This window comes from Paramormyrops kingsleyae, chromosome 1 (assembly GCF_048594095.1).
Source record: "Paramormyrops kingsleyae isolate MSU_618 chromosome 1, PKINGS_0.4, whole genome shotgun sequence".
NCBI classification, from domain to species: domain Eukaryota; kingdom Metazoa; phylum Chordata; class Actinopteri; order Osteoglossiformes; family Mormyridae; genus Paramormyrops; species Paramormyrops kingsleyae.
Genome location: NC_132797.1, coordinates 76,528,672 through 76,553,509, shown reverse-complemented (window position 1 = coordinate 76,553,509; position 24,838 = coordinate 76,528,672). Strand labels below are relative to the sequence as shown.

At 47.6% G+C, this 24,838-nt stretch overlaps 1 protein-coding gene across 4 annotated transcripts in view; it reads left to right on the top strand.

Moving 5' to 3' along the window:
* The window catches only part of LOC111838248 (diacylglycerol kinase beta-like), an 85,543-nt gene that overhangs the window by 5,864 nt on the left and 54,841 nt on the right, over window positions 1–24,838 (top strand). For 2 of the 4 annotated variants that reach the window (XM_072699850.1, XM_072699852.1), the window contains exons 1-3: window positions 6,402–6,774; window positions 22,413–22,672; window positions 24,330–24,406. In XM_072699850.1, coding sequence (XP_072555951.1) covers window positions 22,606–22,672; window positions 24,330–24,406 — 144 coding nt within the window. In that variant the 5' untranslated portion in view covers window positions 6,402–6,774; window positions 22,413–22,605. Of the gene's footprint in view, window positions 1–6,401; window positions 6,775–22,412; window positions 22,673–24,329; window positions 24,407–24,838 lie in introns of those variants that run through there. The other 2 variants (XM_072699849.1, XM_072699854.1) reach the window with 2 other exon arrangements.

The window sequence follows — 24,838 nt, the reverse complement described above, 5'->3', positions numbered from 1 at the left end:
CCCCCACCAGGGCTGGCAGCGTGCGGCCTCACTTGTTAGGACACTGTGGTTGTGAGTGGAAGGTCATTGGTTCACCTCCCAAGGTTTGCTAAGTGGTATTTCCTTCGGGTCCCTGAGCGAGGACCTTAAGCCCTCACTGCTCCAGGGACAGTGTGATGCCGCTTCCTCAGAAATACTGTGTATGTCGCTTTGGGTAAAAGCACCTGCTAAACAAACAAAATGTACATTTATTGTTTATTGTTCTAGACCTGAAACCACATGGTTAAGCTTGATATGACACTTTCTATTTTAGGAGGTGAAGACAGAGGCTGGGAAATGCTTCCTAACCTCTGTGATGGTTTGTTTCTTGCCGTAACAGTGATTTGATTGTATGTGTTCAGTCTAGTTTGGCTCCTTACTGCTTTGCAGAGTTGTTGGCTGGTTTCATAAAGGTCCTCTTGGCCAGTGTCGGGCTGTCCAGACCCAGATTCACACTGGATGGGGGCCACGCATCACAGATCCAGCCCCGGATTCACACTGGATGGGGGCCACGCATCGCAGATGGGCTTTGTGAGGGAGCTGGGTGCCTGGGAGGCCCAGCTGACTGTTTTTCCCGCCCCTGCCCTGCTGACTGGGCCAAGGGCAGCTATCTGCTCACCTTGCTGTGTCTCATATAGTCTTTAAACGCAGAATCCAGCCTGGGAGGAACATCTAAGGGTCCTGCTCAGCTCACTGTATGCACTATTCTGTTTTCTTAACCACTGATTTTAGCTGCTGGTTAGCGTCTTGGTCTGATCTCACCCAGAATGTCCCTCTGGTATGTGACGGGAGTTGAGTGCCGGAAATTAAACGTTCAGCTTTTTCTTTATTCTGCGTCACTGAGGGGTCCAGAGTCAATCTGCCGTGAAGAAAACGCTGTCATCTCTCTATACCAATTCTCATTTATACTGAAAAAATAATGGTCTTTGACAGTTAATGTTCATGTTCATTTTGGAAATTAGAAATTGCCTGTTAATAACAGCGTTATTCTGCACAGAAGCTCGGCACCCAACACCAGGCTGATCCGCGTTTGCTGATCCGCGTTTGCTGATCCGCATTTACTGATCCACGTTTGCTGATCCGCGTTTCCTGACTTGTTTCCCACCAGCCTTCCCTGTGGAGGAGCCCCAGAGCTACTTACAGCCCTCTACCTGAGCCATGCAGCTTCCTTCTGATATTATGTCTATAAATAGCCCCACCTATTAACATGCGGGAGGTGGCAAAGTGGGCGGAGCTCCTGTGATGTGCCCGCGTCAGTGTGCAGCTGTCTGTCAAAGCACTGCCGGCCTGGGTGGCTCACTCTCTAGCTCTCTGGGTTTTTTTCTGAGGTGTTGCCATGGTTACCACAAGCCAGTGACGACATTTGCCCAAACCAAAAGGACAGAAAGGAGTTCAGTTTCTGCTAGTCACAACCGAGAAGGAAAAAAAATAACAAATGAGCAGATCAATACCATTTTGTCTCTTTAGACAAGGGAGAAATTGGATTATTTGTAAAACACTGTAATGTGTTGCCTTTGCCTTTGGATTAGCAAATGCAGTAAAAATGAAGGATTGCACTCGTATATAGCAATACAATAGGGCAAATTGTCCCTGGAGGTGCAAGTCATAAACATCAGGAATATGCCATCGCCCAGTCCTTACATTAGCTACATATTTAAATGATTTTTATGGCCTATATTTTTGTAAGGGACAGCTGAAATGCGTCATTAAACAGTGGAATCATCCTGGAATTTTTGAAGACAACAAATTAATTGGAGACGTGTCTTAGACGGCCCCACATTGTGTGGCCCCTCATTGGCCCCACATTGTGTGGCCCCTCATTGGCCCCACATTGTGTGGCCCCTCATTGGCCCCTCATTGTGTGGCCCCTCATTGGCCCCTTAGGACAAGGCACAGCTTTTAGCTTTCGAATTCCAGGGAGCTTTTAAACGCCACACACGCCCACACACACACTGCACTCCATACCCCCGCCTCGCCATTGCCTCCTCTTTTAGCCGTATCGATATTCGGTGTGTGTGTGGGGGGGTGACTGTGTGACAGAGGTCACCTGCCCCACCGGCAAACGAAAGCCAGTGAAAAAAGGAGCACTCGTCAGCCCCAGCTAAAGTGCACCTGTTGGCGTGCTTAAATTATCGGTTAATTTCTGCCAGTGAAACACATGTGTAAATGTCTTCATTGACTTCAGTGAAACTCCACTCCAGATAATATTAGTGAAACTTTCAGTGAAACGCCACTCCAGATAATATTAGTGAAACTTTCAGTGAAACGCCACTCCAGATAATATTAGTGAAACTTTCAGTGAAACGCCACTCCAGATAATATTAGTGAAACTTTCAGTGAAACGCCACTCCATAGCTGCTCTGTAACTGCGTCACGCGTCTGGTTGACCAGGCTGGTAAGACCTGCCAGGTGTAGTAGGGAGAGACTGGCCAGTGCCCACTGGAACTGGAAGGTGGACATTGAGATTAATCATTTAACTGGGTCTCTGAAGAGCATCTGCTGTTTTTTGAGTAAAATTATCATTATATTTCATTGACTTGGTTAATTTCTGCATTTCTTCATTTTGACAAGCTGAAAGTTTTCAAATTGAGACATTTTCCATATTTATTGCTTCTAAATCTGCAGCATTAACACCTGAAGGGCGGCGATAGAGAGCCACGCTGCACAGAGGCATGGAGCAGGTGGGGCTGGTGGAGGAGCCACTGCCCCGCCGCACAAAGGCTGCAGCTCGTGACTGCCCTCAGTCTCTTTAAATTTTTTAAACCAAATTTTGAATTCAAATTAAAAACTGAATTATTAAAATCCAGTCCTGCATTATTTAAAATATGACAGGAGACCGTGTGTAGATTGAGAAGGTCCCCCAATATTTTATGGCAAAATGTTATTCATCAGCAGATTCTCCTTCCTTCCTACAGACGTGTCCTTGTACGGGGAGCTGCACCTGCAGGGAGTCCCCCACTGAAGCCCAGTGTTCAGGCCACTCGGCACTCCTGTTGAGTGATCTTTTAATTATCCCTGAGCATGGAGCTCAATTAATAATACAGAGCCTCATAAATCTCTCCCCGATCAGACCCTGGTACAGTGCTGCGAAATAAATACAGTGAGGAAAACATTATTGGTAAGAAATGCGTGACAATCATTTCTTCATGGCTACAAATTATTCACCGGGCTTCCCCCAGAGCCAAAGTGACTCAGTGCAAAATTCCACAGCTTTCATGTGCAACGGTCAAAAACCAAAATTGTCAGTTGTTGTAATTATAACAGAATCGGTCTTATCATTCGTGTAATTCATCATATCCATTCAGAATTGCTTTGTGCGATTGCATAGTTTTTTTTTTTTTTTTTTTTTGGATGCGGGGGCGAGGAGGGGGTCATGGTGCAAGTGATGGTGAGAGTGTCATTCTGGCTAACGCCTAGGTGTGTGCGGTGTGGGGGGGGACCTCTAGCAGACACAGAGAGGTCAGCCTTCTCCCTTTGTGTTCTTTTCACAGGGTGTTTCTGAAGGCGAGCTGGTAATCATTCCCGCGTTCCGACTAAACAGCGTCAGCTGAGGGCTGAGGCAGGAGGGCAAAGTCTACTGTCATTTATAATAAGTTCTGCTCTGCTGGGTCAAAATGGCCGCAGTTATTTATCTGCCAAATAATACAGACGCAGCAGTACACAGTTTGGATTTTGGAAATGATTTGAGGGTCAGGGACCGGTGTAAGTTAAAGGTGATGGATGAAAATGAAGAAAAACTCTGTATTTCTTCCACCCTCATAGGCTTAATTCAGTTTAGGAACGTAAACTGTGGAAATAAATTTGCTAATTGAAATCAACAGGCCTAAACCCCACGCCCACCCGGGACCCTGACCAGGGTGGGCAGTTAGATGATGGATGGATGGATGGATCAGGTCCATGACCATGTATGTTTAAGGCCACAGTTATAACTGTAGAACCAGCACCCTTGAAATAGTATTAAAAACGGTTTCTCGAGTCCATCAGTGACAATGAGTTCCTTTGACTGAAAACGTGCACCTATAGGCAGTGGGACCCCAGGAAAAGGTTAGTGTAGCCCTGAGGGTGCTGTTAACTAGCAGTAAGCAGGCGGGCTGGGCAGCTCCCCGCTCAGCACATGGCATTCCATCTCCAGGGCACTGCCCAGCCCGGCCAGCCATCCCTGGCGCTGCTGCCGTGCCCTTCAGCGCGTCATTGAGATATTCTCTCCTGGGCTGCTCCCTCTGCGCGGCCAGTCAAGGGCGAGATCGAGCTGTCAGGGAACCCCACGGAGCCACCATGTGTCGCGCAGATTAAGACCTTTGGGTGTAGGTGCCGCCTATCACTCCTCCCATCCCGGAAAGTGCCGGAACCTCGCGTCCCAGCACATAACATGAGATCCTCAAGCTGCTCTCTGGAACATTTTAGGTTGTTATGGAATTACCAATACAGCACCTGTAACTCACCAAATGAATGTTGAGTGTTCTGTTAATGACGCCAAGGTTGTGGGTTCAAATCCCATGGGACACTCGAAAAAAAAGAATTGTAAATCTTCCCTATTCTGTAAGTCCCTTTGGATAAAAGTCTCAGATGCATGTTACTGAGAAGTAGAGACATTTTGAGGGACCTCAGCAGTAATGCGACATCATCAGCACAGTCACTGGCACAGTAAACACAATGTCACCACAGGCTTGATCAGCCTGCTGAGCTTGGGATCCCAAAGGCCTGCCGTTGGGATCCCAAAGGCCTGCCGTTGTCAAACGGCTTCCAGCTGGATGGTGAAGCTTCCGGACAGTTGTGCTTCTTGATAAAAGTCAGTTGTTCCCCCGTGCTGTCTCTAGGGGGCGATGTGTGGGTCCCTGCATTCCCTCAGTCTGGTGCCACGCTCCCCCATACTGACCAGCATGCTGAATTTTCCACTCTACTTCCTCTGAGATCTCAGTTTTGCTGCTGATCGGGGGGTTAGAAACTGCTGTGTCATTTCCTGCTTGCTCTGTGCACCCCAGTCTGGGACCACGAGGAAGTTACAGACTGATAGGGTGGTGAGGCAGACAGAGACAGCAAGAGAAGTAATGGAGAAAGACTTATTTTAGAGCTGGAGATCATCTGCTGTAAACAATCTGCACGTGGTCAGCAGCGCTGTGGCGAGATCAGCGCTGCGGCGAGATGCAGCCAGGCCGGGGGCCGCTGTCGTGAACGGCCGTCACCTTTTTCTGCAGCAGTTTAATCTAAGAAAGAGACTGTTTCAGCCAAGATGAGAAAGCGTGTCACACATCCAGCCGCTAACTTTCATTTTGGAAACGTAAGCGAGCGCTGTGCTGCCTGAGCAGATGCAGTCGTGCAGCCGTATCGGCGCTGCACATATAGGTTTTGTTCTTCTTGTCTGTGTGAGGCTCTTAAAGACAAACCTTTCAGACTGAGGACTTTCCTTTTTGTGATATGTGATATCTGTAAGAGGGTTAGACTGTAGCCTATCTGTCCTCCGCACCGTTTAAGACAAACCAGTCCATAGAAAACCAAAATGGTATAAATAACACATATGTCATTACACTGAATTGTTAAATGCATGCATGTTTTTATTGACTGATTACTTAAATATGAAATATGAAACATTTTAAATATGTAGCTGTGAAGAGTTTGAGTTTGTACAAACTCGTATTTTCTGCAGGAGCTAAACAGAGCAAGTGGCTCCATTACACCGAAATCCTGGTGAAGGGTACTTTGGACAGACCTTTCTGGTTGGTTCTGGTAGGTTCCCTCAAGCCCCCAAGTCGTGCTGTGCTGTTTCACTCTAACCTGTAATTTGATGTAAAATATTAGCTGTGGTGGCAGTTTAAAATGCGCTAAGAAGATGATGGATCATGGTTGGGCGTTGGGTCATGGATGGGCGTTGGGTCATGGATGGGCGTTGTCAAGTCGGGGGTGAGGCATGGAAGGCTTATTTGATGTCCAATGAAATAAGACAATTATGCACGGTTACTGGAAAATAACGACATCATATTCATTTAGAGTCAGGGAGAGATACAGCCAGAAAGATCACTGTATTTATTATGGCAAAACTGGAGAAAACGAAAGCTTCCAGTAAACAAAAGAGAAGGGTAGAGATTAAAGGGGTCATTGAAAACTCAACATGTATGTAATTTTTTATATTAATGCTATACTGTAAGTGGGTTAGTGTGTTATGCTTCTCTTTTTTAAAAAATATCTTGGTTTTCAGAAAAGCAAGGAAAAACGATTTATTTATTTTTATTTATTTGTGCATCTATTTATTTTTTAATCAGTACAAAGCAAGGCATTGGAATACCATCCATACTGCTGTTAGGCTTCGGATGTGAAACTCTGAACGTACAGGATGTAGCCAGTGCAAGACTGAGTGAGAGAGAGAGAGAGAGAGTGGGGGGGAGCAGGCCGGGGGGAAGGCTGGAGTCAGGCTGCTGTGCAGAGCAGCAGTGGAGATCTCTGCTGAAACACAGCCGTGTTGCTGAGAGAACCAGGAAAAGAACAAGACGACAAGACGGAGCTTTTCTGTGCTAGAGAGATAGCGCTTCCCAGGCGCGCCCAGACCCCTCTCTCTCTCTCTCTGCCTCTCTCTCTGCCTCTCAGAGAGCTTTTCATTAATCCACGCTGTAGGAAAAGGATGATGCTGTTGCTCTCGGTGACACTGGTGTCCCGGCGATGGTGATGCCGTTCTGTGGGCAAGGCTGCTCCCAGTGAGAGCGGCGTACCCGTGACTGAGGGCCCCCCTGCAGCAGGATACTCACTGTCGTGGGCTGTACAGAGGTAAGCGCCAGTCCTCCCCGCCTCCCTCTTGTCCCTCCCGCTCTCACTTCTTCTGTAAGGCGCTTGCGCTTTGCTGGCTGGCGCCGTCTGATCAGCCCCGGCTCGCTCGCTGCTTCGCTCCCCCCCCGTCCCCCCCACTTCTCTCGCCTCCAGCCAGCCACCGGTTCTACTAAACGGGCACTTGACCACTTTTCCTGGCTTCCTCCTCCGTTCTGCTGTGCAGTGTTGCCCTTGGTGTCGCCTTTCACCCTCATCCCTGCATTTTGTGAGTTGCAGTTTGTTTGTTTATTTGTTTCCGTCCGTCTTGAATACCTATTGATTTTCTGTGCTTGGGGATTGATGGAAGGGGGTGGACATGGCTGACCTCTCACGGCGCATTTTAATCATGTGCGCTGTGCATATCCGCAAACACAGATGCAATTTAATCTCCGTGGAGATATATTTTTGTGTATTTCTCTCATATGCTGGAGGCTGGTGTTACCATAATGATTTTAAATAGATAAAACTGGTTACCTGGAATAGAGCGTGTTCCAGCAGGCAAGAAGTCAGCAGCCCAGCCCGGGATGTCATTGTGATGGGTCATTGTGATCGGCTCACTTTCTGCACTCCCAGAGGGGGATACAGCAGACGGGTTTCCACGCCACTGAGACTGCCATCTTTAAAAGCAGTTCTATGGACTAAGCATTATTGTACAACCCCAAGATATCAAGCCAGAGAGAAACAAATCGATGCACCTGGCAATGATATTTTAACGGTTCCTCAGCTGAAAGTCATTGTTCATACCGAGGTATTTGTGCAGAAAGTTAATCTGCATTATAATTCATGGCAGTAGTCTTCTTTTAACTCATATACGTGGGCCGATGCAAAGGTTACCGTAGAAACTGAATCGGAATAATGGAGGATGGCTGTACGTTGTTGTGGTTAGTTTGACGTTTTTTTAAAAGACAGATATCATTCTGAGATTGGGTGTCCTGCTCTGCTTAGTCACACACAGGCAGATCTGCATGAGCGATCCCACTCTCTATGGTCATTATTTCTCCCTTTGCTACTGACTTGTGTTGCTGACCTCCTCTCTCATGGATGAGCAGCAGAAGATCCTCTCTGTCTCCCAAAAGTAGGTCAGCTTGATTACAGCAATTAGGGATGCACCTTGGAATCAATATTTACGAGGCATTCATCTTCTCCAGGGGTTCTGGGACGAATGGGCACATCATTCGATCAGCCAATCAATAGCTACGATCAGTGACTGACTGATAATTTGCCAGCATCACACGGACTTCAGATTATTGGTTTTCATCATGTGTTGAGGTCTTATAGAGAGCAACTTCTGCAGAAGCATTTTTTTTGTCAATTGTCATCATTGGGTAACATCATTAGGGAACATTTCATCTGTAAATTGAGAAGTTTCGTTGAATTGGTAGCTGACTGTTGGCATAACAGTGTCAGACATACCTTCTGGATTGTTCTGTCCAGAATTTTTGAATGACTTCAACTGCTAACTCTGCTTTCAAAACACCAAATACTGCTGAGAAGGTCAACTTCACCATAAACCACCTGTGGAAGGATTCGTAAGAAAAAGAGGATCCATAATTAAACCAGTCATGGGACAGTCATGCAGATCTTACATGCAGATTTTTGGTGCCTATTTGTGTGAAAATTCATAAGCACCCCTTATGCCCCCCACCCTTGCAGGGAATGATATATTGTCGCGTAATTCATTTAAGCAGATGTGTCTGACACTAGGATAGTCTACCTGTCGGTATACAGAGCAACATGTCCAAGACAAAATGTTTTGAAGTTTTTAAATACCTTGGTAAAAAATTAATTCTGATGAAAATGTCTGTCAGAATGGACCTCGATTCCAAATCCAGGCCGTGTTTTCAGTTCCCCCAGGTAGTTGTTTAATAATTACTGATTCTGATTGGTCAGAGGCTTCACACCTGACTGACAGGTAAAGGAAGGCTGGAAAACCAGCAGTGCTCGGACCTTGAGGACCGTGAGTTGAATAACCCTGCACTTGGGTGTTTATCCCTGGACTTTTGGTAGTTTTTGCCATTCTAGTGCCCCCTTCTGCTGGATTTATAAACCGTGAACGTGAAGGCAGGCCAGTATGCTGTATTGTGAAGCTTTTGACAGCTGCTTGTAACTGCTTGCACAACACTGTTCCTTAAGTATAGATGCAATATATTTTGTTCAGGTGCAGTCAGGGGGTTAAATGCTGTTCCCCTGCTCCCCAGTATGGCGCTGCGCCGTAGTTTTGTTCTCAAGTGCCTTGCTGGGGAGACACATTCAGGGCCTGGGAGCCGCACTGCCTTGTCTGCCTTTACACTACGCTATAAAACAAAAAGCCGTTACCATGACATCCGACCCACTATAAATACTACCAGTTTCTATCCCCTGGAGGGTGGAAACCGCTGCCATTCTTCGTCCTTTTGCCTGAGGGGGTCAGGAAATGGGTGAAACCCAGGGGACAAAGATCCTCATCTCTGGAAGGAGTGGGCCATCGTTGAGCCAGGGAGTTAAACTAAATGATTGAAAAGTGTCAGGTCAGAACACTGTTTGATCTTTGAAATTTGTCCTCCACCCTTGGAGAACACTAACCAAAGTGAGCTAACTTGGCTGTTAGCAGGGAAGGCTTGTTCCTTTAGCATGAGCTAACTTGTATGTTAGCAGGGAAGGCAGCGTTCCTTTAGCATGAGCTAACTTGGATGTTAGCAGGGAAGGCAGCGTTCCTTTAGCATGAGCTAACTTGTATGTTAGCAGGGAAGGCAGCATTCCTTTAGCATGAGCTAACTTGGATGTTAGCAGGGAAGGCAGCGTTCCTTTAGCATGAGCTAACTTGGATGTTAGCAGGGAAGGCAGCGTTCCTTTAGCATGAGCTAACTTGGATGTTAGCAGGGAAGGCAGCGTTCCTTTAGCATGAGCTAACTTGGATGTTAGCAGGGAAGGCTTGTTCCTTTAGCATGAGCTAACTTGTATGTTAGCAGGGAAGGCAGCGTTCCTTTAGCATGAGCTAACTTGGATGTTAGCAGGGAAGGCAGCGTTCCTTTAGCATGAGCTAACTTGTATGTTAGCAGGGAAGGCAGCATTCCTTTAGCATGAGCTAACTTGGATGTTAGCAGGGAAGGCAGCGTTCCTTTAGCATGAGCTAACTTGGATGTTAGCAGGGAAGGCAGCGTTCCTTTAGCATGAGCTAACTTGGATGTTAGCAGGGAAGGCAGCGTTCCTTTAGCATGAGCTAACTTAGATGTTAGCAGGGAAGGCAGCGTCCCTGTAGTGTGAGCTAAGTTGGATGTTAGCAGGGAAGGCTTGTTCCTTTAGCATGAGCTAACTTGGATGTTAGCAGGGAAGGCAGCGTTCCTTTAGCATGAGCTAACTTGGATGTTAGCAGGGAAGGCAGCGTCCCTGTAGTGTGAGCTAACTTGGATGTTAGCAGGGAAGGCTTGTTCCTTTAGCATGAGCTAACTTGAATGTTAGCAGGGAAGGCTTGTTCCTTTAGCATGAGCTAACTTGTATGTTAGCAGGGAAGGCAGCGTTCCTTTAGCATGAGCTAACTTGGATGTTAGCAGGGAAGGCAGCATCCCTGTAGTGTGAGCTAACTTGGATGTTAGCAGGGAAGGCTTGTTCCTTTAGCATGAGCTAACTTGGATGTTAGCAGGGAAGGCTGTGTTCCTGTAGTGTGAGCTAACTTGGATGTTAGCATAGAAGTCTGCGTTCCTGTAACGTGCGCTAACATGGATGTTAGCAGGAAAGCTGTGTTCCTGTAGGGTGAGCTAATTTGGATGTTAGCAGAGAAGGCTGTGTTCCTGTAGGGTGAGCTAACTTGGATGTTAGCAGGGAAGGCTTGTTCCTTTAGCATGAGCTAACTTGGATGTTAGCAGGGAAGGCAGCGTTCCTGTAGGGTGAGCTAATTTGGATGTTAGCAGGGAAGGCTTGTTCCTTTAGCATGAGCTAACTTGGATGTTAGCAGGGAAGGCAGCGTTCCTGTAGGGTGAGCTAACTTGGATGTTAGCAGGGAAGGCAGCTTTCCTGTAGGGTGAGCTAATTTGGATGTTAGCAGGGAAGGCTTGTTCCTGTAGCATGAATTAATTTGGATGTTAGTAGGGAAGGCATGTAGGCCACAAATCATGCTTTTCTAGCTCTAGTCAATGAGCCCAAAGTTCCTGCCTGGGCTCCACCCACAGGCTGACTGGAGAAATCAGAGCCTTAGCAACTGAAGATGTTTGGCTCTCTTGTCATTCCTAACGTAGAAACTGGTGTTGCTGGCCACTTGATATACAAGTTTATTCATGGGATTAAATGGCTCATGAAGTGAAGAAGCCCGTTTCTCTCCAAGCCAAACTACCTGCCTACCATTTGATATACAGTGCAGCGTTACTGCAGACATCAAGACGTATCTCCTGATCTCAGCAACCCACCCAGCATAGAGGTATCTGCCATGCTCCTGCATTACTGCCTATAAGATCAGTAATATGCAGATTTCTCCATGTTTAATAAATCAATCATTGAATGAAATATTAATATAAGGAATATATCTGTGCCGCGAACAGCAGAAGTGTTGCGTGATTATGCCTTGTTTATAGTCGGGTGCACCTTCTATATGTAGAGGCCAATTAAATCACAGCCAGTGTTTAATAAAAATGTCGCTCCCCACTTTGTAGAGAACGATTAGCTGTGTTTGGAGAGCCCTTCACAACTTCACATGCTTTCGAAGTGGTAAAGTACAGCTTTTGTGACGATGTAATGAACCCTAATGCATGCACAAAATGAAGGCATTTTTTTTTTTTACAAAAACAAACGTAGAAGGCTTTCACTATGATTTAATCTATTACCCCCCAACACCTATCACCAAAGTAGCTGCAGGATTTTATTTCCTCTCTTTCTTTCACTCAGCTGTCATTGTATCTTTTCTTCATTTTCTGGAGAATTCACCGGCGGACGTCTTCTCTAGAGCCCCCGTCTGCTCCTGTACCTGTCAGCCTGCTTTGTCTCCAGATGGAAAAGTCCATGTTTTGTGAAACCTGACGGCGTTCCTCCACATTCTCGCTGAAGAAGCCAGCTTTCGTTTTTGTCTCTCTGCGGCACTGGCTCCCTGCTGGGGCATTAGTCGAGACATAATGCTGTGTCTGCAGTGACGTCCTCCGGACTTTCCTGGAAAAGGGACGTTAGGTCTTCTGTCAGCTGGCTTCCATATTCCCAGTGTCCCATGGTGTCCCACTTTAGACTGAAATCAGATGTCCCTGCCTGGCACAGCCTTCCGCGGGACACTGCTGATGATGGCGGAGAGTGCACCTGGTCTTTGGGGGCTCAGCTGGGCACCTCGTCCCTTATGGGGGAAAAGATTTCTTTTGGTTTATTGGTCTTTTTTGAGACTAGAGAGTGCAGGTCACCCTAGTGATTTTATAGAGATTCTGCAGACAGGCGTCCGCTTCCCACCTCACTGGTTTGCTCTTACTGTGAAGTCTGTAAGCACTTTGCTTTGAGTCTTGGTTTAACTCACGCACTTTCAGCCCCAGGGTGAAGGAGCAGCTTCGATTGTGTATGACGAGATGCCAAGACAAACGCTGATTAGCCTGGTGGATTACGAACAGGCAGGCTTTGTGTGTCTTTGGGGCCGGAGCTGTGCTCAGCTGGAGCAGGAACGGATAATCAAATAATGTGGTGCATGGCGTGGGAGCTGGGGGGCTGTGCTTTGTGCGTTTGTGTCAGCACCCCCCATGCCTTAATGCTGCACTTTGGGCTCTGTTACAGCGCCTGCCTCTCTGCTCCTGCCGCATCCAGGCCAGTGACGTCACAGCAGGATTTCCCCCCACGGTTATCATTCTGCTGATCTGTGTCCAAATTTGGCAGTGCTGTCTCACTGGTATTGCGCTAGTAGGAGGCCGGGCAGCGTGACGGCCTTGCTCTGTAATGTCGCTTCCCCGCCACAGCGTTCTGCCCATTCTGCACGGCTCACATGGTGCCCAAAACGCAGCCAGGGGGCTTTTTCAGCTTGCTGCACCCCGTAGGGATTTGTGTATCTACTGTGCGAAACACAAAAAGTTACTTAGCATTTACCCAAAAAGGGTAACGGCATTTTCCCTGCACTTATTTGCATACACTGAGCCAACATTTTTTTCAGGGCAAATTATGTGAAATACCACCCTCAATAGCCCACGCCCACGTCCACATCCTCTGTTATGATACTGCCTGCTGTTGTGTTGTAAGTTGGATCAGTGAAAAGTAACCATTAAAAAGTGAATAAAACTGCAGTGTTACCCTAAAGTAAAACCTCAGTCACACTGAGTATGGTGAATAGATTATGACTAGTGACTAATTTGATTAACGATGTTCACAGCCTGCTAACAGCACACGGCACCCCTCCACCTCCTCGTCACACGTTGTCTTAGCCTTTGCCATGTGGTGAAGTCAGGGCGATTTCTCCAAGCCATGCTAAAGGCCTCCATCAGCATAAGAACTGACATGAAACACAATTCCCAAAGGTGTCAGTGGGGGAAGCGAATTCCTGACCCAAAATGCTCAGAAAAGCTTCTCAGGTAGTTTTGATGCAGGGCGGCATATGGCTTAGTAAGCTGAGAGGCTGTTGTGATCGGAAGGTCGCTGGTTTGAATCACAGGGTCGGTGGAGTAGTTGCACCATTGGGCACGTGAGCGAGGCCCCTAACCCTAACCCCCATTTGCTTTAGGCATTGGCTGACCTGCCTTCTCAGTTGTACATTGATTTGCAAATAAACAAGATAAAAACTGAAGTTAAACGTAACGTTGACCACCACAGAATAGGCATAGCCAGTGATCGGTTTCGTTACAGACCTGTCCTCTACAGCTATGTGTAGACTGCATTGTTCTTGGTGCAGTAAGTCTAGGGAGACCTTCCAGGATTTGCTCTGGATTTGTGTGAAAATATCATTGGAGCAAAGGAAGCGAAGTAGCTCATTCATCGGGAGACCGTCACCTGTCAGCATGGTGATGGGGACTTGGGGACAGGGACAAGGCCAGGCGCTGGGTGACATGTCTCAGGCCTTGTCAGGTGGCTCCTTCTGCCATGTGAACCGTTAAAACCGTTAAACACCGTTAAAACATCATTGCCAGGTGCATCGATTTGTTTCTCTCTGGCTTGATATCTTGGGGTTGTACATGGTGAAAATTTTGGGAAATCACCTGAATTCCAATGCAATAGTATTAACATGTATCACTGTTAGATACCAGAGCATTGTGTCCTTCCTCTAACTGTATCTACATTTATAGGATAGAGTTGGTAATGTTGACCACACACAACCACAAAGTTTTGGATTTCTTTAATGCTTTAAAAAGCATAAAGCTGTTTAATTAAATTGCCAGGGGAAGAAGCCGCTACAATTGCTTCAATTGACAGGAAAACCACCTCAAGGAGGTGAGCGGCATGTCTGGGAATTAACGGTTGTAACAAAGTTAGATTAATAAAAAATATATAATAACCTTCATCAGAAATGGCTCCCGGACTTCATGTTACTTGATCTATTTCTCGACACCCTTCATTCCCTGGGGGCCTCGTCCTGCCCCTACAAACCCTTCTGCAGTTATCTCCAGTGGGGGGGAGGGGGGTAAATTCTGCTGGGATCTCATGTCTGGAAACAAGAGCAAATCGCATGCTGTCCTCCTCACTGTTAATCCAGTCCGGCCTCCTGTCAGCCACGCAGAAAGGGAGTCCCCAGCAGAAGCCATCGCTGATGCCGACCCCTGACAGTATGTTCACAGGTGCCTTCCATATCCTCACACCGCCACGAGTAAACATGAGTCCTGAAAGCTGTGAGCTGCTGTGTGGAATTCTGGGACTGGGCAATGTTTAAAATCACGGTTCACCTACTAAGGACAACCAAAGGATTCTTGTCAAAAGTCCAGCTTGCTCAGCCTGGCACCTATTGCTCCAGTTCACTGGCTGACACTTCAGCTGAACTGCTTCAGATGATGTGAGTACCGTGTGACAGTTTAAACAGTGTCTTTGGTCTATGTATAAAAAGTTAACGAAAGGAATTCCTGCGTCACTGGTGATCCCGTCAATGTGCTTTTTCCATCAACAAGAGCAAGGCAGGAGTTCTTTTGGGACAGAGAGTTTTACGTAGATGCGGCTTCTCACTGAATTCGACATAGAAGGAGATGCTTAGGAAGGGACCAGCAACATTGAAACATGAAAACACGGATTTCCTTCAGCTAAGTTCCCGTAGAACAGTGGAAAGATGAGCATGTCACCTTCAGGGTCACAGCAAAAAAAAGGTAGAGGGAAAGAACTGAGGCAAAAATACTGCTTTTGGAGATGCGATGTCTTTGGCACATGGATCAATCTGGCAGGAAGTGCCCGGCACAGGCGAGAAGGTGCTCAGCGCTGGCTGCAATCAAACGTGTGCAGCCATGTTGCTTTCACCGTATTGTCTGTCCACTGAAAGCCACACCATTACTCACCAAAGCTCAATCAACAGCCTTGCACCTAGTGGTGACTTGTGGGAAATACTCGAGTGGATATTCCCGTGATATTTACTGTAACCTCTGGCATGTTTATGAATGGCTAGGGCTTTTAGAAATATTCAGACAGTGCAATGTCCTGCACCTATATTGGAATTATGAGAAAACTTCAGGCCATTCACCCAAAGAATCTCTTAGAATCTTTGTAAAATGGGAGCCACTTTACCATTTAGGTAGAGGAATGAGACTCTGCTAACTGCGACCACTCCCCGACTGTCATGTGACCTTATTCCAGGTCTGTCACCATTTAGGTAGATGATCGAGACTCTGCTAACTGCGACCACTCCCCGACTGTCATGTGACCTTATTCCAGGTCTGTCACCATTTAGGTAGATGATCGAGACTCTGCTAACTGCGACCACTCCCCGACTGTCATGTGACCTTATTCCAGGTCTGTCACCATTTAGGTAGACGAGCAAGACTCTGCTAACTTCCCGACAGCAGCCTGGTAATGGGTGTCTTCTGTCGTGTTCCTCTCCCTGGCTCTGACCAGGGTCTTCGTCTGTGTCACAGCCCTCCGGGGACTGTGCTAATTATGGCAGAGTAGTATGCAACCTCAGGCAGCATTTTCTGCCAATGATCCAAGGACCCATCATGCGACTGACAGAGGGCGGCAAAATGAGCTGATAACCAGCCGCTGGAGAGGTTATTCTCTGCTGCACTGGGCGTTTCTCTTTGAATGTGCAGATGTGTGAATCCTGTGGTAGGGGTGCAGGAGGGGCAAGAACACCCTGCCAGATTCAGGGGGGGAGGACCTTACAGGGACCCTTGAATATGTAAAATTATCTGCAAAATTGGACAGGTGTCATTTTGTCAGGGGCACAGAATTTCTAGCTACCCTCCTGTGACCTGTAGTGTGGAATGGTGAGGTAGCAGTGTCTGAACGTACTGTTCTCCAGATAAAAACCTAGCTGCAGATTCATAAAAGTATAGATATGTGAAAAAGCGACGTGGGCATGGCAAGGATAAGACAAGCAGGGTTAGTGTGGCTCTAGGTCCGAAGGGGAGCTTAACAGCTCGAATCAGGAACCTGCTCTGAGTTGCTTTGTTAACTTTAATTGGAAACACAAATAAATTTAAATGGAAGGATGTAAGGCGGGCGGTTTTCTGCATGTATGCCTATAAAAACAAGTGATAGAAAGAGTACTGGGTATATGAAGAGTACCGGGTACATGAAGAGTACCGGGAACATGAAGAGTACCGGGAACATGAAGTGTACCGGATACATGAAGAGTACCGGGACCATGAAGAGTACCGGGAACATGAAGTGTACCGGGAACATGAAGTGTACCGGGACCATGAAGAGTACCGGGAACATGAAGAGTACTGGGAACATGAAGAGTACCGGGACCATGAAGAGTACCGGGAACATGAAGAGTACCGGGAACATGAAGAGTACCGGGAACATGAAGTGTACCGGGAACATGAAGAGTACCGGGAACATGAAGAGTACCAGGACCATGAAGAGTACCGGGAACATGAAGAGTACCGGGACCATGAAGAGTACTTTTAACATGAAGTAATGGCGTTTTGCCCCACAGAAAACAATCCATGTTAGGAGTGATTAACTTACTGTGACGCGTTTTTTTTTTCTTGCTCGCTCAGACTGCCTGTAGGACATTTCTTCCACCCCCCCGCCCACTGGGACTGGCTGCCAGTGAGAGAGAAGAGTGACACACACATGCACTGAGCTATTTCTGAATGTGTGACGGCTTTTGTGGTGTCATTCACACCTGCCTTCTTAGCCACCCCACCCCAGCAGGCCTAGAGATGATACTGACCATGGTGGCTGACATCCAGGGCACCCCCAGGACTGATGAGGGTTTTCACAGAAGTCTGTGAACCCTACTACAGTTTGGGTCACGGAGGGAAAAAGACACTCCAGCCATGCACTGTATCGGGGCCTGGATTGAGCAACTCATTAGATGGCATATTTACCCTGCAATTCTGCTGCAAGCAGAAAACGAATGAATCCTAATAATGTCAAGGTGTACACAGGTCTTCCTACGCGTGTTCCATGGGCCCTAGACTTCCAGGTCCTCTCTGTCAGTGGAATATGTTGCCGTAATTACAAAGTGCAGGGCTTAATTACCATTAGTTTCGTCGGCACACAATAACAATCCTGAAGACTGGCACATGCAGAGGAATGTCTGTCCTGAGGAGTCTGAGTGTTGCGCCCTAGAAGGAGCCGGTCTCCTTAGGGAGCACGGAAAGGGCAGCGGCCAGTTCTCAGCCATAGAAATTCTCCTCAGGCTTCCTAAGTGCAGTTTACATTGTGACATTTTCCCAGAACCAGCCCATTACAGACACGCATACACAGACACACACACAACAGCCATGTGGTGGCACCTCATGTTAATCAGAGCACCCAGTGTAAAACTACACAGACATAAGGAGAATAGTGTGAAACTGCCACCAGCCAGGAAGTGTGAGGTCACAGTGTTTCCCACCAAAACATTCTTATGAGCACAACTGATATTTAACATTTTTTCTGCTCACACAAATCGCAATACATTTCCTGAGTTTTGTCCAGCATGATAATGTTTACCGACATTGTGACCGGAGGCACGCCATCACTCTACATCGTCCCGATACAGGCATACAGCTGCATGAAATGAAGGGACCGTGGTACAATACACAGTGATTGGGGGGGGGTTAAACTAGTCAGCTAACTGTCCAGCTGATGGTTACCTCCAAGGACACGTTTAGCGGAAATGGACATGCTAGAGGGCAGTGGAAGAAGGGCAGAGAGTGGCTGGTGGTACTGAAGGAGAGGACTGGCACCTTGTGCCGGATACCGAGGGCGTCGCCCCATCCCGTTATTATAATAAAGAAGAGAGAGTTTTATTATGTTAGCACTGAATATTCCGCCGAAATGATACCAGACAATGTTCACAGAATTAATATACATGATCTCAAAATGTATTACAAGTAGTATGATGGTGCCGTCCGTTTCATTATGTAATTCTTGAATAGAGAGGTATAATCACCACTGTTCATAGCTAAAACTTTTATGGGGCCACACCTAGGACCAAAGCTGGTGATGCCTCTGCTACAGAATGTGGTCCTTTGTATCAGGATGCTGTGATGTGGACAGAACGCACATGAACAATACCGTGATAAGGAGAATGTTACCCTGATGTTATCTCTGAGAGCAAACTGGCAGCTTTTCTGTGGGCTGCGTGAGCGCGAGCGCGAGCGCGTGCTTGGATGCTGGTGCCTGGACAGTGCTCGCCTCTGAGTGGCCAGGAAAGTTCTACCTCTGGGGCAACATGTGACGTGCAGCATGGTGGAGACTGAGGGGACGCTTTGACCCCGCCCTGCCAGAGTAAGCGGACTGACAGCCGCCGTTCCTTTGTCATCTAAAGGCACATCCATGCATGCGCGTGTGCACGGCCCACAGAAAGCCTCTCCACCCCCCACCCCCGCGTCTCCCCGCAGGAGCGCATGACGTCAGGTTGCCTGGCAACCGGCAGAGCGAAACAGAATGCCTCTTTGCACAGGAGGGACCCCCCCCCTCCCCACCCCGAATGAGGCACATGTGCTTCCACTGCACATCAGCCTGCTCCAGACAGGCAGCTAGATAACAGCCCCACTAACACACACAGCAAGGCGGGCAACTGGCCAACACAGACAGCTGACCCGGCTTTAATAAAGGCTGCTGGATCCCCTAAATCCACTGGATCCCTGGGGGGGGGGGCATTTACCTGTGAACTCATTTTGAAATTCTAGTGGGGTCTCTCCTGTATCCAGCTTCAGAGAGCTGACTTCCTTTCTGTCTGCTGGGCTTTTTACACGCTAAACTAGATAATTGTAGAACATGACTTTCTGTCGTGTTTGTATGTGATGTCATTCTTACCAAGTCCAGACTTAAGCATGAGATAACCTAGGCTATAACCTGGGTCACCTCACTTTTTCTGGTTGTTACAGCAGTATTTTATGCTGTAGGTACAGTCCCCAACAATGACCTTAGTACAGGGGCCCCAACAATGACCTTAGTACAGGGGCCCCAACAATGACCTTAGTACAGGGGCCCCAACAATGACCTTAGTACAGGGGCCCCAACAATGACCTTAGTACAGGGGCCCCAACAATGACCTTAGTACAGGGGCCCCCACCCCAACTAAATTTTGCCCTGATCCTTACTTCCATTGCCTTAAATCTTTGCCTGCAGTAGTTTGTGAGTGTCTAGGACACATTTGTCTTTGACTAGGAGTCCACTAGAGCGATGGCATCTGTCTGTTGTGGCACAAGGTTAGACCCCCATTTAGGTATAGGGGGGTGAAGGGTAGGCCTGGGGGGGCAGGGGTGGAGTAGGCAGCTTGCATGAAAGATGTGGAAGGTTGTGTAAGCCTCTATTGAGGGGTGCTGTAATGCCTTCTCTATCTTCTACAATCTTGTAGTAAGATTCTGCTTCCCACACAGAGGCCATATTGCGTATTGACACAAAACCAGGCATTTTTTGCTTAATGGTTTGTGTTTTCATGAACTGAGGCACATTGACCCAGTGGTTCCTTTCTTTCACTGAAGATTTTCTCAAAGCTTGAAAGGGATCCTGGATTCTCTCTGTATGTAGTTCAGCCCCCACTATTTCCAGAATATTCTTTATCTTCTGTTTTAGCCCTGATGCCACCACTTCAGTACTTTGATCTTCAAGTTTACCTCCAGCATTGTGTCTTCATAAGATTAGAGAGCTTGAGTAATTCCTGCTGATTGCCGCCGGTGTGGGGAACTTACACAATGTGGCCTTTTCATCATCCTCTTACTCTCACATGGGTTTAGTAGTAATTCGAAAACTCACTATACAGAAAAAGTCTAAAAACCCGGGGTTGGTGGCGTTTTACCGACGTGGATCCTTGTTTTTACCAAACAGACATTCACAGCTCCAACCCACATCTGAAAACAAACGGCTGATCTGAGATTTTTAAAGGGCAGTAGAAAAAATGGGTGTCAGACATTTTTAAAAATAGCTTGGTAAAATCTTGGCTAACTGGATGAGGCAGCAGAAGAGATGAACAGGAGAGGGCTGCCCCCTGGGTATTCTTCCAAGCGAAATCTGTTATCCTGGCCAAACTGATGCAAAAGATCTGGCCAAAACCCGGACATTGTCAATTAAAAAAGGCCATTACTTATGCCCTGCGATGAACTGGCGTCCCGTCCAGGCTGTACGCCGGCCTAACGACCTGTGGCGGACCGGCGTCCCGTCCAGGCTGTACGCCGGCCTAACGACCTGCGGCGGACCGGCGTCCCGTCCAGGGTGTACGCCGGCCTAACGACCTGCGGCGGACCGGCGTCCCGTCCAGGCTGTACGCCGGCCTAACGACCTGCGGCGGACCGGCGTCCCGTCCAGGCTGTACGCCGGCCTTAGTCACTTCCCTGCTTGTAACCAGCTCCAGCCCCCCCTCCCCCCACAATTCTGACCAGGATAATTGGTTAGGAGATGGATAGATGTCTGCCTACACCTTAGTGACCAGCCAGTAGCTGTATGTCTGTGTGTGTGTGTGTGTGTGTGTGTGTGTGTGTGTTTGTAAATAAATAAATATACATACCTTTCATTATTAACATGTCTTTTACTCTGATCTCTGTGGGTCCAGTCAGGTCAGGCTACAGTTTCGTAGGTCTCTGTCTGCTCGATACCGATCACACGGAACAGGAAGAGGTCATGTTTCCCCTGAACGCAGAGCTCAGCCCACAGAAGGGGAAGCATACTCTTTGTTTCAGCCCTTACGCGTGTCCTCAGGTCGTTTCTGCCCTTACGCGTGTCGTCAGGTCGTTTCTGCCCTTACGCGTGTCGTCAGGTCGTTTCAGCCCTTACGCGTGTCCTCAGGTCGTTTCTGCCCTTACGCGTGTCCTCAGGTCGTTTCAGCCCTTACGCGTGTCCTCAGGTCGTTTCAGCCCTTACGCGTGTCCTCAGGTTGTTTCTGCCCTTACGCGTGTCCTCAGGTCGTTTCAGCCCTTACGCGTGTCCTCAGGTCGTTTCTGCCCTTACGCGTGTCCTCAGGTCGTTTCTGCCCTTACGCGTGTCCTCAGGACGTTTCTAACATTCAGGAACACGGGGGAACTTTGTGACCCTGGCGCGTCGGCCACCTGCCTGAGTCTTTGAGAGGACCCGATGGCAGTGGCAATTCTGTAGCGTAAAGCACACGTCTCCCCCAGAGAAGGATGCACACCTCTGCTGACTCATCTCCAGCCTGACCCGCCCGGCCAGACTCCCTGTCAGCGCTCGGACACAATAACAGATGGGGGGGACTGCCCGACATGTGCTTTTCGTTGCTCTAGCTGTGCATGACTTTGGTTTGTAGTAGTTTGCAGCACAATGACGTGACGTGGGAACGCGATACGCTTTTAAAAGATACCAAAAATAGTGATTTAAAATAATATTTACCCATCTTCCAGCCACTTGTCCCGTATCAGGTAGCTCGGCCTTCAAAGCAGCGAAAACCAGGGTAGGACACCAGTGCACCACAGTGCGTAACATAGATACACACTTTGGTCAATTTAAAGACACAAAGAGGAAAACCACAGAAGGTAGGGGGATGTAAACATAGGGCAGGAGGTGTGATAATGTAACCCAGTGTGACACCTGATTTTAAAACGGGTTTCCGAGAAATGCATACCTGTTACGTTAGCTGCCCCCTGCTATGTCACATTGTCACATATGGGTTAAATGCAGAGAACACATTTCGTTGTTGTGCACTGTGTGCTGTGGTGTGTCAACAATGACAACTAATCACTAAATTAGTGTGCTGTATTTGGCAGCTTAGGTAAAAAGCACCGCTTTGTTTCTGCATTAGCGGGCACTTTTCTCGCAGGGCGTTGCTGGCAAGAAATGCCGCATTATGCATCCATTTTAGCATTGTTAATTTTACAACTATAAATTTCAACTTTCTGACGGCGACTTGTAGCGCCATTCCATTTTCCATGGGGCTCGCGGTGATGTGCCCCCACCGCTTCGCTGTGAGAGACGTGAGAATGGAGCTGCTTATTTTTTTCTGCGTTAGAGCCTCTACAGAAAGCGATACCTTTGATGTTATAACGTGATATCCGAATGGAGTGAATGTGATTATACAGATACCATATACCCAGCAGCATGTGCCCTGACCCTGCTCTCCCTCTGCCTTCCCCCGTCTCGTCTCGGCGCAGACGCGTTTTGGACGAAGATCCGCTGGTGGGATCCCACTCCCGACCGGCAAAGCCACAGCCAGCCGGCCGCCCCCAGTGACCTTTCCATCATCGAGCTGGGATGACACGAACGACCCTCGGCTTCAGGTCACACCACTTCCAGGAATAATCGGGAGCTCCAGCGCACGCCTGCCCACACGCCCCAGCCGGAGAGATGGGCGACGGCAGCTGGGTGTGTCTCAGCCCCGCTGAGTTTACTCAGCTGCAGCAGTACAGCGAGTGTGAGTGTCACCACCCGTAAATACTGCCCTGTCTGCGTCAGTGCGGCTCTCCGGAGCCGTCTTTTTCAGCTAATTCATTCCTTAACAGATCTGATTTTTTTAATCTTCCCACTTCTGATAGCATTCATCGTTTCTGCAGTATTTCTGAGGCCATGTTGTTGTTGTCCTGTGACTTGTACTTGGCATTATTTTTAATTAAAGGCCTTTGTACCAGGATGCTGGGTACTGGCTATCTGCTGTTTGCCAAATGTTTATTTTTAATGGTCAAAACGGAACAATTTAGGGCCAGCACGTTAGTGTTAGGTATGTTCCTTTTGTAAGAGTCATTGAGAAAATGCTGTTTTTGTCCGGATACCATTTTGCAAGATATTGATTTTTTTCCCCTCTTAATCTAACAGATATGACTCATATATCAGTAGCTTACCCACCCTGTGCATGACATCATTTGCTGTGTCTGCCGGCCCGTTCACTGAAGTCTTACACACGGCAGCATGTGCTGTCACGGTGTTGCGGGAATTACGGCAGGAAGACGCGAGTGTCGTGAAGTGAGTGCATGATGTTGGACTGCTAAAGATGAGAAGCAGTACTTTGATGCACGGGTGCATTAAGACATGAGTAGTGTCTTCGTGTAAATAAATTGGACCATTATAAATGAGAGATATCTGTGTATTGCAGCCAAACAACGTGATTTTGAGGTAGATTCAGGGCGTTTTGGTGGGATTTTTCAGCGAGCCTTTGCATTACTATGTACAAAGACAAATACTATAATAAAACATTATCTTCTGTTTTTGTGGGATTTTATTGAATTTTTCACAAGGCACAGTGCATTGCTTTGCTCAGTGGAACATTTAGTTGCATATTTCCTGTGTGATTTATTGAATGCCACTGCTAAAAATATCTCTGCTTTGTTTTTTTTTTTTAACAAAAACATTCTTCTTGTGGCTTCACCTGCAGTGTGATGGTTTTGCTCTTTTTTCCTCACTTGACTGTGCCTTGAAAGTTTGCACTGCATGGCGTGATGCCCCTGAAATCATCCCCGCACTGGGATTTCCAAGGTTCTGATGCAATATACTATATATAGTATATCTGCTGACCTCTTAATTAACTCTGACACTTATTAACTTAAGCAGCAATCATTCAGCTGATGCAGTTTCACTCTAAACATAAAATACATTTACATTATGTACTTTGGGGCATGTTATGAACTGTGGTTTCTCAGTGAACAATGTAGTCCCTCACCTTCAAATGGTTTCTTCTGTATGGGAGATTAAATGGAAGTAGTTTTAAATGAAACATTTGTTAAGAGATGCATTAGACCATGCTTGCTTCTGTGGCCATTTCCACAAACATGGAGATCTTTACGCTGATCCACTTCTTCATTCAGTCTGGGCCCATTTCACAGGGCGGCCCGGCTCTGGTCTCATGGTGCCGCTCCCTAGACCTTCTCCCAGTAACCCCCCCCATGTCGCTCCCTAGGCCTCCTCCCAGTAACCCCCCCCCATGTCGCTCCCTAGGCCTCCTCCCAGTAACCCCCCACCTCCCATGTCAGTCGTTCCTGATGCTCCAGGGACTTACAGCGGCCTCCATATCACGGGCTTGTGTCTCTGCCATCTTCATGACACCTTGTTCATTTTATCTCTTTTTTTCTCATGCCCAGATTCCACAAAGAAGTTGAAGGATGTTCTGGAGGAGTTTCATGGGGATGGGATCCTCTCCAAGTACAACCCAGAGCAGGTGGGGCAGCAGTAACTCGCGGAGGTGTTGGTCTGTCACTGTCGCCTCCCAAAACCCCAAACCGGCTGCACCCTAAGCTGAGAGAAGCTGATGTCATGGTACATCAGCTCGGGTGTATTTTTCTCAGCGGATCGTGGTGCTGTAGGACGCGACCCAGAACTCTAATATATGTGGTATTCCTGTCCGCCGCTGACAGTGGATCGAACATGACACCAACAGTGTCAGCAGAATGTTGAAGACTGATTTCAGCCATTGACGGCAGAAAGCTGTATGTCTTTGTGAAAGATGAGGGTGTCAGACAGATATTTCGTCCAGGGAGCCCATGTCAGTGTTTTACAAATCATAAAATGACATCCAACATGAAAGGCTATTCTTCTGGAGGGTCCATGTCACATCCAACTGCTATGCTGCTTTTTTGGTCCTTTGGGTGTC